The 17212-nt window shown below is 42.9% G+C and overlaps 1 protein-coding gene across 1 annotated transcript; it reads right to left on the bottom strand.

The window, feature by feature from the left end:
* Window positions 1–350: 350 nt before the first annotated feature.
* On the bottom strand, window positions 351–13973 carry LOC108926196 (probable palmitoyltransferase ZDHHC1). The gene is made up of 11 exons (XM_018738768.1): window positions 13507–13973; window positions 11452–11684; window positions 10284–10459; window positions 9933–10034; window positions 9585–9709; window positions 8082–8237; window positions 6005–6126; window positions 3326–3414; window positions 2525–2639; window positions 2132–2234; window positions 351–1251 (listed from the first exon to the last, which is right to left on the bottom strand). Exons 2-11 carry the CDS (start codon window positions 11668–11670, stop codon window positions 770–772), a joined length of 1689 nt encoding a protein of 562 aa, XP_018594284.1. The 5' UTR covers window positions 11671–11684; window positions 13507–13973; the 3' UTR covers window positions 351–769.
* Between the last annotated feature and the right edge of the window lie 3239 nt (window positions 13974–17212).

Here is a 17212-nt window from a genome sequence, read left to right as displayed (position 1 = left end):
CCATTTACCAACAATTTTTTGCAGGATTATGGAATTTTGTGGTCAATTACACCGCACAATGACAGGTGAGCTGTTTCTCTCCGTTCAGTAAAGTCAGACATATAAACATCACTTTGCACATGAGAATGGCTTTTAGGTTTATTGTAGACGCAAACTACCTATGCAGTGAGCAAAGCACCTGCAGTGGTTAAAATACTGTATCAAAGTACAACTAATAGTACAGTTAAAATAAATATTTTTTGTGGTCCTTCAAAGTTCTATGTGCTACAAAGTGTGTGAGCTGAAAGAACAGGTGGAATCTGTAACCAGGTAACCAAGAGTTTGATCAGATACAGAAATAAACAACAGGATTTAACACAACAGCATTTTTTTATGAAAGTGTCCATATAAAATTAAGGTTTCAGGTAAAGTTTTATATAGCACAAGTTTGGAGAAAAAAATTAACAGCTGACAGGTCCTTCATCAAAAGGTTGTACACAGTGTATGACCTTTGGCATTTAAAACAAAGAAAACAAAAATAAAACATTTAATTGGAAAAATATATTTTAGTGCATTTATACAACGAAGTGCAAGTGGAATAAACGGGAAAATGAATAAAGAGAAATGTAAGTAGTTATAGCAGTGGTTATCATTTGTGTAAATGCTGGCACACTTAGAAACTGAAAGACATTGAAAACACTTCTTCCCGTTCTGGAGGGTTTGCATAGGCTGTGTCCAGTCTCTCATCTTCCTTCTGTGTCATCCTCATCCAGAGCAAGACACAGCAGGTTCACCTCTCCAAGGACAGTGTGCCTCGCATTCTGGAGCTGCTACTCACTTGACTCCTCCCAAAAGTGCCGAGGGGCCCTTCGCTGTTGGGCCCTTCAGGCACGTGGCTGCTACTTGCAGGCTCTCCGCTGCTCCTGCTGACAAAGACCGTGGGCGCCTGAGTCACCATCTCAAACCTCTGCATTCCCCACCTCTGAGTTTGGGAATTCCGCTTGCTGCGGTGCTGGCTGGCAGAGGGGAGCAGGGCATGCTGGGAGGACGAGGCAGAGGTGGAAGTTGAGGCACACGGTTCCGCCCCAGGGCTGCGAAAGCCCGCCACCGCAGCACTGCCGAGCCGCGCCAGGACTACAGGAATCTCCTCCAGGGATTCGGCAGAGTCAGACTGGTACTCGGCCGTTTGCGCAGGGGTCCGCGGCGGGAACGCCGGGAAGGGCAGACGTTGACTCAGGGTAGACACAGAGGTGGCCGCACCCATAGTGGCTTCTACAGAAAAATTAAACAGTTTAATGGAAGTCACATTTAAACATGAGATGTCCCCTCCCCCTTCAGCCTTGCACCCTGTGTTGCCGGGTTACGCTCCGATTCGCTGCAACGCCGTTTGGGACAAGCAGTTGTAGACTGTGTGTGTGTGTGTGTGTGTGTGCGTGCGTGCGTGCGTTCTATATCCTCAAATCTCATAAAACATCTAAATGAATTCAAGAGATGTTTACATGAAGTTTCACACATAAACAGGAATGTTCAATTCTCGCTTGTCAAATGACAAAAAAAAAAAACACAATACAAAGATCAAACCTGGTTTCGAATAGTATTTTCTTTGAAAAAATGAATGGGAGAATCTCTTGAAAGAAAAAAACGAGCCATCTGCTACAGCTGCAGAGGCTCATTTGTGAACATAACAAAAACCAACCAACATCAACAACCGCTCTTCACAAGCCCTATCCCAGAAGCACAGGGTGCAAGGCTGAAGGGGGAGGAGACACACCCAGGACGAGATGCCAGTCCATTGCAGGGCACCCCAAGCAGGGCTTGAACCCCAGACCCACCACACAGCAGGCACAGGCCAAACTTACCATGCCACAAAGCCCCCCTCCAACAAAAACCCTCAGTAATGAATATATTACACTGCCTTTAAAAATAACTGCGGGGTGCATGTGGGCTGGATTTAGGATGTTCATTTCCTTGATAGTATTATTCTTTAGCAGTCCAGTGATATATAAATCAATTCGGTTTTAAAAGGATCTGAAGATGGAGTTACCTTTTTCTTTGCCACAGTTCAATGATTCTTATGAAGAAGGTTGAAGCACCATCTCTACCATCGCTATGCACAGAGAACGGGGGGGGTTATGAGACACAGCGAACCTACCGGCCTCTGCAGGACTCAGGGTGGCCTTGCCAGCCCCGTCCTCTAGCAGCGTCTCGGTCCTCACTTCTGCTGGAGCTTTGTGCACCTTCTTCTTCTTCTTTTTCTTCAGTCCCATGAAAAAAGTAACTTTAAAACCACACGCAAGCAGCAGTGAAGACCATTCCCACACCATACAAGAAGATCATGAATGACTTTGCCACAACCCAGTAAAGTTTTTTTTTCCCTCTGTGCTGTGGAAAGGCTGTTAGTTGGACTACTTTATAATTTTTTTCACAAGTGAAACATTTTAACATGTTCATTTTGTTCTAACGAAGGTGAGTATGTACTCCCGAAAGCAGCTGTTTATCACGACCGGCACAGTTTCGGGATGTGGTTGGTGTGTTTGGAGCGTACCTCAGTCTGTTTGTGGCGGGAAATGGCCTCCTTGCACTCCATGGAGGCCATGGTGAGTGACTCCTCCTCAGTCAGTCTGGCGGATGAACTCCTCACACTGCCGTTGCCGAGTAACCTGAGCATCAACACGTTTGTCACACACCTCCATTTGACATGAAAACTGCTTCTTCCGTGACTTCACCGCTGGGTTGAAAGTGGACACGTCATTATAGGTGAACAGAGCAGTTTAAGAATATTCATGTAAAATTTGTTGCAAATAAGACATCACGCTATTTTTAGAGCACATTTCTCGACTTCGTGCATGGGTTTCAATGCAGCTCAGTCTTTGCAGACCTTGCACGTTCTTCACGTTTGCATTGGTTTCGTCCGGCTGCTCTGGTTTCCTCCCACAGGCCAAAGACATATTTCAGATAAATTGGGAAATCTAAAAACTGGTCTTAGTGTGCATGTGTTACATTGTTCTGCTGTACACGTGTGAATGACTGTATGGAGTTTAGTGTATGTACTGAGTCATCTTGATAAAGGTGTCAGCTGACTACTGTTTAATAATCACTGTATGTGGTTTTGGAGAAAAGTGCCTGCTAAATAAAGAAATAAATGTAAAACATTTATAATGACATATCTGGTTAACCTGAAGTTAAGAAAGCTCAATTACGTGTTTACCACTGAAACACCCTGTTGAAGGACCCGACCGGAGCGGAGCAAAAGCCCTTAAGAGTGTGAGGAACTCAGAAGTGCCTCTGTGGAAAAAGCAGCTAGAGCTGAGGATGTGCGGTGACCCTGCCCATGTCCACTGCTTACTCGGTTCCTGGCCCTGCTGTCCTAGTAGTGTGGTGCTCCAAGTCCATCTCGGGATTGGTGTAGCCCAGCATCCCAGAAAAGCTCACGTCCTGAAAGGAATGCAGAGAAAAGGTGACGAAAGAACACTCACACTCCTCCAAGACTCAGTCAAGGACCGACACAAAAGATACAAACACGGAGATGAACACACATGCGCCAAAATGTTTTTATGTCATGATCCCACAGCTTTTTAAGAGCTCTGAGCCTATTTCAGCACAGCTTTTATTTACATATCTGCCCCTTACAGGTAATAATTTACTAATTATTTTGAATGGGTGCTTTTCGCTGCATAGCAAATAAACAGAATGCTGTTAATTTAAAACAATTTCCTTTCAGCCACATCTTGTGTAATGTCATCAAAAAAGAAACACAAAACAAAACATGTGTTACTATATTGTTTGTGTTAATGATGTGAATAACATTTAAGCTCCGTTCCAGTTTCTGCTGCCATTTTAATTCTTCACAGTATGAATTGCTCCATATGTCGAATTACCGTAACTGTGACCGTAACAGGGAAACTGGATGGTTTGCGCATGCAATCTTGTTTCAGCGACACAGAAAGTAACATTAGACCCATATTGTGGTGAATATGAGTAGCAACTTGAGTCCACTGTGGGGATGCCAAGCACAGGTGGCTTTACAAGAACTGCCCTCTTTCACACACAACAAGCTCCAAGCCTGATGGGGAGTTGCTATGGCTACCCCACATCTGCTTGTCACACAAGAGCCCCTGGCTACAGAATTTCATCGTCACTACTCCGTTCTCCCTCAAGTTTGGTAGAACATTTGTAGAGACACATTAGAGAAAATATTTTTAAAAATTTGAACCAGTTAAAAAGTCAAGCTACTGAGTAATGAACATAACGGCAATTAAGTGAATAAATCCTTTGTAATGTATTAATACAAGAAAGCAATAAAAACGGCAATTAAAAATCCAACGTACTAAAATGTTCAGACATAGTCTATCCTTGCCATGCTCCTTCAAATCAAATGAGCAAAGTTAAGAGCGATTTTTAATTTCATCAACTATTATTTGAAACTCATGTGTCACCAAGTTACGCAGTAAACAAAACACTGGAGGGAAAAGCCCTAGATCGTTAGCACATTATTTTCTTATATGATGTCATTTGAAAATTTTTCTCAGTCCTTGTCCAGGAGAAGGTTGGTTTTTAGTTTCATCTGATCTCTGTAGACTTGTACCTCATCTTAAGAGCACAACTGAGAGGAAAGTCTGTTTGTAAACTTCAGACAAAGCTATAATACACTAAATATTAGCTGAAAGACTATTATTTATTTTCATAAACAGCTCATACAATGCAGGGTCTCAGTGTTGCTCTATACGTCAAAGAGTGTGAGGCATCTACCTTTATTCATTTAGCTGACATTTCACCAAAGCAACTCATAACATTAAGGTAACTACAATTATTTACCTATTAATAGACATGAGTAATATTTACTACAACTGTTCACACTAAGCACCTTGATCAAGGGTGCTATAGCAGGATATGAGATTCACACCTGCAACCTTCAGACCTGAAGGCAACAGTTCTAACGTCTGTGCCATCAGCTGCCCCGGGGAACACATGAACCGGACGGCCGCTTATTATCTTTTATTAACATGAATTCACATTGCATTACTCTAAGCCTACTAGTCTTAAAGCATCTCTACATCCTCCTATTCAGTGTTGTGTTCTGCTTTATACATGCGAGACACTGATGTTTCTCCGATGCACCAACCATTGCAAGGGAAAGGAACAACAGAGAGTCAACTGCAGTGTAACAGAGGATCGCGTGAGGAAGTGTCTCATGGAAAACTTCTTCAAAAGTCGACACGAGGAAGCACCCGATGGATCAGATAAATGTGTGTGAGTACCTAGTCATTTTCAAATTCCAATGAAAAAGAACGGAAAAAGCTCTATTTGTTCACTGGGCACGGACAGCTTCTGGAAAAGATCGGCTATAGCTATAATACATAAAAATATGCGGGATGCGTATATACGGGAAAATATGCAGCTCTGAGATACTGTGCTCCCCCTCCCCACGGTGCCATCCGAGTTTCTATTCTGACTGCATTTTGCTTTCTATTGGTAAAACGTGGGAACGCAGGCCATTTTGACTCCCCAACAAAGAAATTTTACAATATAAAATGAAGAAGCAAATGCAATAAAAATAAATAAAGAAACTGGAAAATATATGTGTTGGAAAATGTATGTTGGTTAAATGGTTAGACTGATTCAAATGGCATTAACCGCCCAGCATCTATCCCTGTTACCAGCAGTGCGGGGCATTTTGCTCAAATGTCAAGGATTTTGCCAGTCACCTAATGAGTGGTAATCAGAGTGTGCCACATTGAACTACTTTAGGCCCTCTACCAGACTGGTCCTACAAAGGATTTAAGGAAGGTGTGAGGGACAGGACTGGCACATGCAGCCTCAGCAAGCTCATAACAAGCTGTAGTACATCTAATATAAAGGAAAAACAGCCGTAAAAAATAAAAGTATGTTCTTTTGCAAAAAATAAAAATATTTGACTAAATGTCAAAATGTCACAATCACATAAAATTGGAAGTAGGTAGCATACATGCTGGCCACTGATGGTAAGGTGTGGCAGTTTTAAGAAGACAAGCTGCAGGCTCAGTACCTTGAGGAAGCTGGGTTTAGGAGGCACAGAGTCGTACCCAGAGGAGCTCTTGCTTGGCTCTCTGGCCTCCTGGCGATGTCGCTGACGAACAATATACTCGTATGTGCTCAGCCTGTTCCACACTGAATCGACAGAAAACGCAGAAAAGCATTTCGGTTCCAGCCTCTCGCAAGGCCACTGTGTTTCAAAAATGAGCTCAGAGAAATCAAATGGTCTCAGGTGATTTTCCACGACCAAACACGACAAACAAACAAGCATCAAGTTTGTATTTCTCTCTCAAACACGTGAATCTCACATCACATATGTTCCTTCCTCATACAACATGCATTAATAACACAGACTTTTCCAACACTCTCAACACAGTCTTGGTTATGGCCACTGTGGAAAAGCGTGAGAATGCTTAAGGCCTCAAATAACGTAGCTCTCTCAGTGCAATGGTAGTGACTTGTGTTTGGTAAAAGCTTTGGCCTTGGCAACAGATGGCCTACTGCTGAATGAAGGAAATTAAGGGTCCTACCTGGGATTTTAAGTGCTGGGGTTGGTCATATTATAATATGGTGACCCAGCTGTTTCATTAAAGGCTACTGAACATTTCAAAGGTGTTATGGGCAAAACTGGTAGGGCTGGGGATGTTTCCCCAGCATAAATTATGCCTGTGTTGAATATTAAATGGTTCAAATATTACTGTCCACTTTCACATTTTTTTATCCATTTTCCTGGTTTTGGGTATAGACTGTGCACTCAGCATCTGTTTGCCTCTTTTCAGGTAAAACTGCAACACCACTGAAGTCAGAGAGACAAGGAAATGTTTAAAAAATAGTGACAATTCTGTTGCACGACTGAGGGAGAGCGAGCGCATGTTTGGGGAAATGCGTAGCTTGCGGAAGATTACTGTGGCAACAGGCGTAACGCAGATGAGAAACGTAACATTTTCAGAAATCTCAATTTCTACAACCGACCTTTCACAATAATTTGCATAAATCCAAGATTCCGTAAGCTGCATATCACGTATCCGGCGATGTGTCTGTGCTGCAATTGTGTCACTCCCGGTGACATTCGAAAAACAGCTGACATGTGTCTGCAAAGGGGCTTGTCTTGGTTCTGAATTGTACACCATGCCCACTAGACTGAAATGGGTTAACTTTAGCAAAGAGACAGATGGGTGAGAAAAACTCAGTGATATGCTAAGATTAGGGTTTCAAGAGGTCACAGGAACCCTCAGTCTCACTTCATCAAGGTAGTCGAAACAAACGCCGAGGACATTTTGAAATTCCTGACACTGTTTATTTACCCCGTCAAAACACAAGACTGACAATCATAACCAGAGACGCGTCTTATTTTTACAAGTACAGTGCAAACGGAATTGTATTAGGGTTAACTTGGTTAATGTTTCACCCTGACAAAAATGAACAATGTTAAGAAATCAACGACTCATGCAGTGTTGGACAGTGAGGTACACTCACTAAAGTTTACACTACAGCAGTGTATTCTCACTGTGGCAGAAGAAATGGTGTTGTGTCAGCCATAAAATACACTGGTTCATCAATTTATGAAGACAACAAGGACTATAAATCTGCTTTATAAATCTGTAACTCCAAAAGCTATTTTTCCCCAACAGCAGTCAACAAAAGCTTAATAAAGACCTACCTTGATTAATTTGCAAGTTTTGTAAAAACCTTGGATATCGCAATTTACAAAAAAAAAATTACTGAATCATATTTTTATTGTAATGTTTTTATCTGCTTTGTGTTATATAAAGCCTGACCCCTTAAACTAATTTAAAATGACTGAAAATAAAAATATCTTGTCTCCACAAACTCCTAATCGATGAGAACTGCTGATGCATTCATCCCATAAAACCTATGCAATGCCCTGTTAGAGACTATCGCTTTGCTAGAAATGGAAATTTTAGAAAAAGAATTAATAAAGAAAATGTAATTAAATACAAATAAATCAACTGAACGGTGTTTGTATTTTCAAAAGTTCATAACTGGAACATTCATAACATGCAGAACCAGTGTACACAATAAACTGTTGCATACATAGTGAGGTGCACATTACACTGATGTATACTCACTGAGGTAGATGTGGAAGCACAGAAGATGCCCCAGCAGTAGAGCTGACAGCAGCCCCAGTGCAATAGTGATACCAGCCAGGGCAGGGATGGCTGGGCCGGCAGTGGATACAGGGGCCACAGGCAGAAACACAAACCATACAACGGTCTCATTCCTGACTGCAGATAGAAGAGGCATGAAACGCAGTCAGCACAGTATGGATGCCAATCCCTGCTTACCATTCTTCATTAAACTGTTTAACTGTATTAAGATAACCGAAACCGAGACCAAGCCAAAGGCATTAACAGTAAGCGCATTTAAATCACGCATACTGTGTTGGGAATCCAAACCTACTGTTTTGTTTGAAAGGACTGCTATACTCTCAGGGGCCACTTTATTAGCTACACTTGCTGGTTAATGCAAATAGCCTGCTACTTGAAAGAGCAAATCATGTGGCTTCAACTCAATATATATAATAAACCCTGGGCCAAGAGGTTCTGTTACCGTTAGGATAAGTGTTACAATAGGCAAAATGGTTCAACTAGATGATTTTGGATGTGGCCAAAATCTCAGAAGCAGTCACGCTCCTGAGATATTTGCACACTACAGCGTAGAGTTCACAGAGAACGCTGTAATAAACAAAACGCATCAACTCAGTAGCATTTCTGTGCATGAAAACACCTTGTGAATGATGACAAGAGTATGGTCAAACTCATTCAAGCTAAAAAGAAGGACACAGGGGCAAAAATACCAGCTCAGTGGTGTGCAGAAAGGCAACTCTGAATTCTCTGAACTCATTGAACCTTGCAGTGGATGGGTTACAGTAGCAAGTTTCACTCCTGCCTGCCAAAAAGACCGGCATGATACTACAGTGGGCACGAGATCACCAAAACTGAAGAGCAGAAAAACACAGCCTTTATTGATGAATCAATTTCTCTTGTGACATGTTGATGGTAGGGTCAGAATTTGATGTGAATAGCATGAAGCCATCCTACCATGTTGTCAGAGAAACTGGCTGGTGGTGGTAGTGTCATTAGTTCTCTGGAATGTTGTCCCGGCACACATTAGTCTCCTTAATACCAACTGAGCATTGATTAGATTACTACAGCACACCACAGCATTTTTTGTGATCAGGTGTATCCCTTCATGGCCACAGTCCACCATTTTTCAAATGAATAATGCTCCGTGTCACAAAACACATATCTCAAACTGAGGTCAGTTCATACCAATGGGAAACAGTTCTCAGATCTGAACCCACTTCAGCACCTTTGAAATGAGGTGGAACAGGACACTCACAGCATGAACGTGTGGGAAATATTTCACGTTTGAGTCGGCACGGACGAAAACCTATAAGGAATGTTCCCAGCACCTTGTTGAATCATGTCTCAAAGTGTTCAGGCTGTTCTGGAGTTGTAATACGTAGTTGTACCTAATAAAGTGGCCACTGACTGTGTGCACAATGCATAAAATGTAAAAAAAAAAAAAAACAATCACAGCCAGTACATAAATGTGATTATGTAACATACCTTGAAAGTGCTTGTCAGAGCGCAGTTTTGACGGGTCGAGAAAGAATTCGATGAAGACGTAACTGGCAATGAGCACAACAAGACACACTCCAAGGAGAGCAGAAATGACACTGTTGAGGAATAGCCTGAAAGCACAGGGTGCCCAATGTCAGATGAGAAAGGGCTGCATACCTTCGACTGTGTGTAACCTCTAGTATAATGCGAAAAATACACCAGCAGCAAGACCTCAAATACAAAATGAGAAATTCTTACACAAAATGGCATTTATTGAGTAGAAACCTTAATTCAAGTACTACAGCACAATCTTCACATAATGCTGGGACGGCCAAAGAACTTCTGCAGACTCACCAGTAGTTTCTGCTGCCCACACAGTTATTGAGCCATCTGCAGTGATGGTCAAAGCTGGCCACACACTTGTTACACGCACTGCAATGCTTTGACTTTGGGCTCCTTTAAAAAAACAACAAAAAAAACAAAAAAAGTCTGCATCAGCACAGGGCTCACGCACAAAGCGACACGGCAACAGCAAGAAGCAAACGCCTCCACAAAGCAAAAATAATTACTCGGGGCTTTTGTTGAAATAACAAAACCAGCATTTAATAAAAATGGGAGGAACATGATAACTCAAACTGTTTGTGCTCTGCTCTTTTCTCTTCCCCTGTGTTTGGAGCGTGGCGATCTCAGGAGTGTCACACTCACACGTCCACCTCGCAGAGGTAGCAGTGGCAGTTCTCGATGACGTGGGCGTGCTTGGTGCGGTCGAACACGGGCACGGGGCCCCTGTAGCTCTTGGCGCGAACATTGTAGTCAGCAGGGTCAATGGAGACCGCGGTGAGATGAACAAAGAGGTGACACACAAACATGACACCGGTGCACTGGGTACCAGTTAAGTACAAAAACATCTCCCTCTGCTATGGAAAATTAAACCAACACTGGTAAACTGGCTCCTCTTAATAACAGTCACGTTCCAAACTCTCAAAGATACGAGCAGCTTCCAGTTTCGAAATCGGATTTTGAGGAAGACCACTTTCTATTTTTTTGGCATTTCCAATTACGTTTAATTTTAATGCAGCCTGCAGTTAATAAAAATATTAAAACATCCTACAAAGTATTTTTTATTATAGCTACATCCAAATTTTTTACAGAACTTATCTCATCAATAAATCACTTTACTTCTCCATTGTTAAGCTATTACTGACTGTGGCTTAGTAGCAAAAGTAATTTTGGAGTTACAAGGAAAACCGATTACAAACAGATGCCCAGTCTCAACTATATTTGTAACCCGACTCAGTGTACCTGTATTCGTAATTATGAGTAAAAGAAAACAGAAAATGAATAAAAGTTTGTGGCATATGTTAGTTATCTGTACCTTTTTTTCATCCCTTGAGATTTATAGAATGTTAATATGTTTTTTTTTTCCCAAAAAAAAAAAAAAAAATTGGTGGGAGGGTATCGGGATTTGTCTATCCTGTGTTTTATACACCTACTCAATCGATGAAGCTCGGTACAGCAAGTGGCAGGTAACGAACTAGGTTTGCTTGAGACTTTCATGTCTGCAGCTATATCTCCTTCTCTTAATGTAATGCATAAATTGTACTTTTGCTGAGATGTACGTTGCTTTGGAAAAAAGTGTCTGCTAAATGAATAAATGTAAATGTAAATATGTATACTCTTCATTAAGCTGCATACACTGCAAATGAAATACACGTTCAAATTTATTTTTATTTTGCTGATGTTTTGTCCAAATATTTATTCCTGAACACAATGTCTTGGAGAAGATATCGTGCCCAGCGGAACAGCAAGCTGCGCTGCACGGGCCGTCCTGAGAACACGGAACAAGCTGCCTGGCAAGCGCATGGAAGGATACGATGTAGCCTGCAGGGATCCAGTAGGAAGGCAGGAGGGGGACCAGCACGCCAAAGGCCACCACGGCGAAGTAGAGATACAGGAGCCAGGCCAGCAGCTGGAAGGGGTGGGGAGGCCAGCTCCAGCCGTTGGTTCGGGAGCACAAGGTCAGCTCCGGCCTCTGCAGGCCACTCTCACCCTCTGGGGCTGTGCGGTTCAGGTTCTTATTGCAGATGTCCATCGGGACCAGATTGCCTTAGACACAATTGCAACATGACAGCTTATTCAGACACACAACTGCATAGTTGCTGTATTTTATAAGTTTCTTTATATCATAACATATCCACACAGATCCCCTGACACCACAGTAGGATGCCTTTGAGGGGTGGGCAACCACTGCTACTTAAAAATAACCACACAGGTTTATTTTTTCCTCCTTTTCAAAAGCTGAGATTTTTTTGTGTTTGTTTTCCTCTCCTCAGTTGCCAGCTAGTTTATCCAAACAGGTTTATATATCTGCTGCTTTAGCGCTCCATTCCCTCCCCTGCTGTCCAACTCCTTGGAACATTGTTCATTGCTCTTTCACCCTGACAAGGAACGTAAAGATAAAATGTAAAAATAAAATATTAGTAATCAAATACAATTCTGTTCAATGTACATATTTACTATGACATAACAGTTGGATTTATGAAAAATTCAGGAGATGAACAAAAGTCCACTTCTCAACTTTTACTTGCGTCTCCGTCACACACCGTCCTCTCCATCATCACTCACAATCCTCCCACCCCACAACGTTCTCTCCCTCACACACCACCCTCGCTGTCAAACTGTCCTCTTACAGAGGTATTTATCATAATCTTTTTCAACATCAGTCCTATCTCATCATGTCTGAGGTTCACTTAATTTTCAGCATCTTATTTCATAACAGCCCACTGTTACCATCTGACTTACATTTACATTACTTCATTTAGCCGATGCTTTTCTCCAAAGCAACTTCCAATGAACACACCTTATTCACCAAGGTGACTTACACTGCTAGATAAACTACTTACACTGGCTCACTCATCCATACATCAGCTCGCTTGGTGGTCCCACGCACAAAATGTAAAGCACGGAGGTTCTCGGTTCTGGCTCCATTCTGGGGGAACGACCTTCCCCTCTCACTCAGAACTGCGGAAACTCTGTCTACATTCAAGAAGGGTCTGAAAACTCATCTTTTCCGGACACATCTCGCCCAAGATCTCTCCAGCTCATGTACGGTGTAAATGTTCATGCAGCGTAACTTGATGAGCATCACCAGATAAAGCCTTTATTTAGCCACTACTCTGGCATTGTATTTGCTTGCTTGTGTATCTTATAATATTTTTAAAAAATGGTGGGAGAGTATCGGGATTTGTCTATCCTGTGTTTTAGGCACCTACCTGAACGATGAACCTCGGTGCAGCAAGTAGGTAATGAACTAGGTTTACATGAGACGTTCATGTCTGCAGCTATGTCTTTCTCGTAATGTAATGCATAATAAATTGTACTTTTGCTGAGATCTACGTCGCTTGGACAAGTGTCCGCTAAGTGAAATGTAAAATGGATCACACTCTCTCTGTCACACACTAGTGAACCTCAACAGCATGTTTTTGGGACTGTGGGAGGAAACCAGAGCACCGGAGAGGAAACCTACGCAGACACGGGGGAAAAAACATACACGCAAAGTCCACACACAGACAGACCGGGGATCGAACTCATGTCCTCCTGCAGGGCCGCCAGGGCAAGCGCAGTGAAACAATATGATTGATACTCTTACTCGCTGTGCCACTTGCTGTCAGTCAGTGTACAGTCGTACTATATATAGACGCATAGCTCAAGCGCTCACTATCGCTACATGATCTGACTGACCCTCAGCAGGAATTTACCGGATGCAGGACTGAAGTGCAAAACAACTCCTTCTGTTCTTGTGCGTGTCACACTGCGGCTAGCTCAGCTACTAGCTACCTGGACACACAGCCACAGTGATTTACCCCGAAGCCCGAGAACATGAAAGTCTTGCGGCGCAGACACGCACACACCACCGCTCGCGCCTTACCATGACTCTGGGCGGCGACTGTTAGATCCGTTACGGCAGCTCGCGAGCCTGGCGCCAGCGCGGCACGAGAGCCTCTTCCTGCGCCTTTCCCTGCGCCTCCATTCCCTTCCGACTTCAGCAGCCGGATCCGGTGTTCCCATGGAAACGACCCTCCTTTTCACACCCATTGGTCAGAAGGGGATCGTGTCGCGAGCGTCAGGTCTTCAAGGAAAGGGTATCGTCTGAAGACGAGAAAATGTCACCGAGTGCGAGGTCGAGCTGAGCTTCTCGAGTATGAACGGCAACTTTAGACTTAGTGCCATAGTAAAACATCCACAGCGTTTACTGTTGAACTAACAAAAATAAACCTTTATTTCCCTGAGTATCCGAGGTTTAGCGGAGGGCGTGAAGCAAAAATCACTCTCCAGTTTTAGTGTAATAATTCCCAGAGAGCAGTCTCTTGTTATCCTGGATTATGGGATGCAGTGATGCTCACGTCTTCTTTGCACATGAAGTACACACACACAGACAGTAGATGGTGACGGTGTCCTGCGTGTTGTTTCTCAATCTCTCTGCCTGACGTGACGCGAATTGTAATTCAATCCCCTCCCGGAACGTTTGCCCAGCAAATTTGCGGTTTAAAACATTCGTAAAACTATTCATTGTGGTGACGTGACATCTTTCAACGGAGCGGTACTTAAGGACTTCACTTTTCAACACACCCGATACCAAATATTATACACACACACACAAACCGCCTGGCAGTGATTAAAGGCATTTTTTACGAACCAAAATTTTAACCTTTAACGTAACTGAATATAATGAGCGTTAAGTAACAAAAAGTTCGGTTGAAAGTTATTTCTGCGAGCCTTCCTGGGCGGAAGGTGACAGACACATCCAGTGCAGCTACCTCTGTGTGTCTGTAGTTACCAGGCCCTGTTTAACACGTCTACATTTAAAGCTCTTCGTCTCTTCTTCATGCGTTTTCCTTTGCTTCGGCTTGTATGTCCTTTAGCAGAAGAGTTTCTAACAGATGAAAAAATGTTATCTTAAAGTATCTGATCAGAGTGCCCAGTATTTTTATGAACTCAACTGCTTGTAGTACGCAGGGCGCTAGTTTTACTCAGCAGATCAGTACGGAGAGAAATTGTACGTAGAGGAAAAAATAAGATAAGCTGACGTGACTTTCGGAGGGTGTGGTGGCACCGCAGGTTCAGCTGGTGCCTCCCCTATAGTGGGTCTGGGGTTCGAGTCCTGCTTGGGGTGCCTTGCTATGGAGTGGTGTCCCATCCTGGGTGTGTCCCCTCCCTCTCCAGCCTTATGCCCTGTGTTGCCTGGTTAGGCTCCAGCTTGCCGTGACCCTGCTTGGGACAAGCAGTTGCTGGTAATGGATGGACAGACATGAATTCCCATGCGCTTCTTTCTCGCAAGTGGTGCACAGAGAATGTAATTAGTCAGTTCATGACATTTGATGTATATACATAAAATATGATCTGAAGCTGACTGCTTTCCCACCACCCGTTCCGGACAGGGACCTGTTTTCATTGGCAGAGCGACATTTTTCCCCCCATGCCGTAGAAAGCTCACTTGTTTGCCGTGCCCGAGTGCGAAGCTGTCCGACAGTGAACCGTAACCTCGCCGCAAGGCAGCATGGAGGACGGCCCTCTAATTGCGCTGCGCTTGGAAAACTCAGAAAAGAAATTAGTTTATGGTGTACACAGAGAAAAATTTGGAGGACACAATCAATAATGAACCAAGGATGTTAATTAAAGACAAGAGAAAAAGGAAAAAGTGTTCCTTGTCAGGTACAGAGGACATCATGCGTGATGGCCGTGCTGCACGGGTCACCCATTATCCCACTTGAGACTTTGAGGAACAGTTAAGAAGGAGGCATCTCTGTCAGGGCAACATTACCCAAACGGCCCGGGTTCCAGACTTGTTGTACTGTTGGCACGGCCAAACACACAAAGACACGTCTGGCCCTGGCAAGGACTGCAGCCAAAGGGATAAATTTAGATTGCAGGCCAGAACAAAATGTGAAGTCTTCCACATGAACTATCAGCGGTTCTTTTGGAAAATGAGATGTGACTACTGAGCTTTTTGTCTTTCATTAATGAACAGAGCCACCCAGTTTATTAACGCTGTCAATAGTGGACACCTTGGTAATGATTGCTGTTTCACTTGTACGCTGGTAGATTAAACCAATACATTTATTACTTTACTGGTGCTTCTTCTTGTTAGAAGCCATGCATATTACTCAACTGTTGCATTACTTCAATTCTTATCATACAAATCAAGCCTTGTATTTAGCTAAATGCTAAACATTTTTTACTGGACCACCAGTAACTATGCCTTGGTGGGTCAAATCACACGAGATCATCACATCTTCTGCAGAAGCAAACTATTTAACCTAAATAGTTTCTGTAAGTATATAATAATACGAAGAGGCCAAAATCCGAGCTGACAGAGTTCATCTGAGCTCTTGGGACTATATAAAAATACAATTGCAAAATAATTATAACTTTATAGTGAGAGCTATATAATTATCTTAGAATGAAGGATTTTGGTACACAAATGCATATTGTAGTGAAATATTCATGGTTTTGTGCAAAGCTAGGTATTTTGCAATGGAGGGCTTTTTATACTGTTTTTTTTGGGTATGGCACACACTGGGTGAAACTGCTTGTCCCAAGTTGGGTCACGGCAAACCAGAGCCTAATCTGGCAACACAGGGAGTAAAGCTGGAGGGGGCGAGGACACACCCAGAGCAGGACATCAGTCCCTCACAAGGCACCCCAAGCAGGACTCAAACCCCAGACCCACCAGAGAGCAGGGCCCAGCCAAACCCACTGCATCACCACTCCACCAAGTCCCCTCTTTGGATATAGCATTGTTAAACAATTCTCTTTCATAGTTTTGTTTAAATTTTGAAAACCCCTCTCTATGCTTTTGCTGGTTTTTCATTTGCTTCAGTAGATCCATTAATTTCTTTCGATTACTGTTGCCAGGAGTTTTTGTCCCACCAGCGCAGCCACCTCAGCTGGACACCTCGTCACACTTGGTGATGCAGAACTCTTTATACTGGTAATTACAGCTAATAGTAGCAGATGTTAAATCACAAATGCAGTTGAAAGTAGAAATAGCTTGCCATCTGTACCCAATGGCACCCTATGAAAATGTGACTTAGAGGATTGCTCCTAAAATGACTATATATTTTGTACGGAAATTTACATTCATCCTACAACCTATGTGTGGCTTCTATTTTATTGGGTTTTAAAACGCCCCTTTCTATTGTTAGGCTCTTTGTATATGTGCTATCACTGTGGTATTTTTAAACAAAGTGATAGAAATTCTAAATTATTCTCAAGCACAATTTGTAGACCGGGATTCCGTCTGCCATGCCAGCTTTCAGAGGACTCTCAGATCAGCAAGCTGGGTGGGTATTAGGGCCCCTTTGACCGGCACTCCCATTAAATGAGCTGTTTTTGACACACAGGGAGATCTTAAACCAGGTCACAGCAGAGTGTGGGGGAAAATGACAAGTTCTGTTACAAAAAAGATTTGTTTTACAAAAAAGTTGGCCTCATGGGATGATGCTGTTTATGAGAGACGAATATTTGCATATTAAAAATCACAGTCCTATGGTACAAAGTGTGCAATACCATATATGTCTTTGACTTCTGTTTGATGGTGTATACATCTGTTGTGGGGGCTGTGGTGGTGCAGT

Source organism: Scleropages formosus, chromosome 7 (assembly GCF_900964775.1).
Source record: "Scleropages formosus chromosome 7, fSclFor1.1, whole genome shotgun sequence".
Lineage (NCBI taxonomy): Eukaryota > Metazoa > Chordata > Actinopteri > Osteoglossiformes > Osteoglossidae > Scleropages > Scleropages formosus.
The sequence above is the reverse complement of the archived record's forward strand: the minus strand, read 5'-3'. Positions and strand labels throughout refer to the sequence as shown.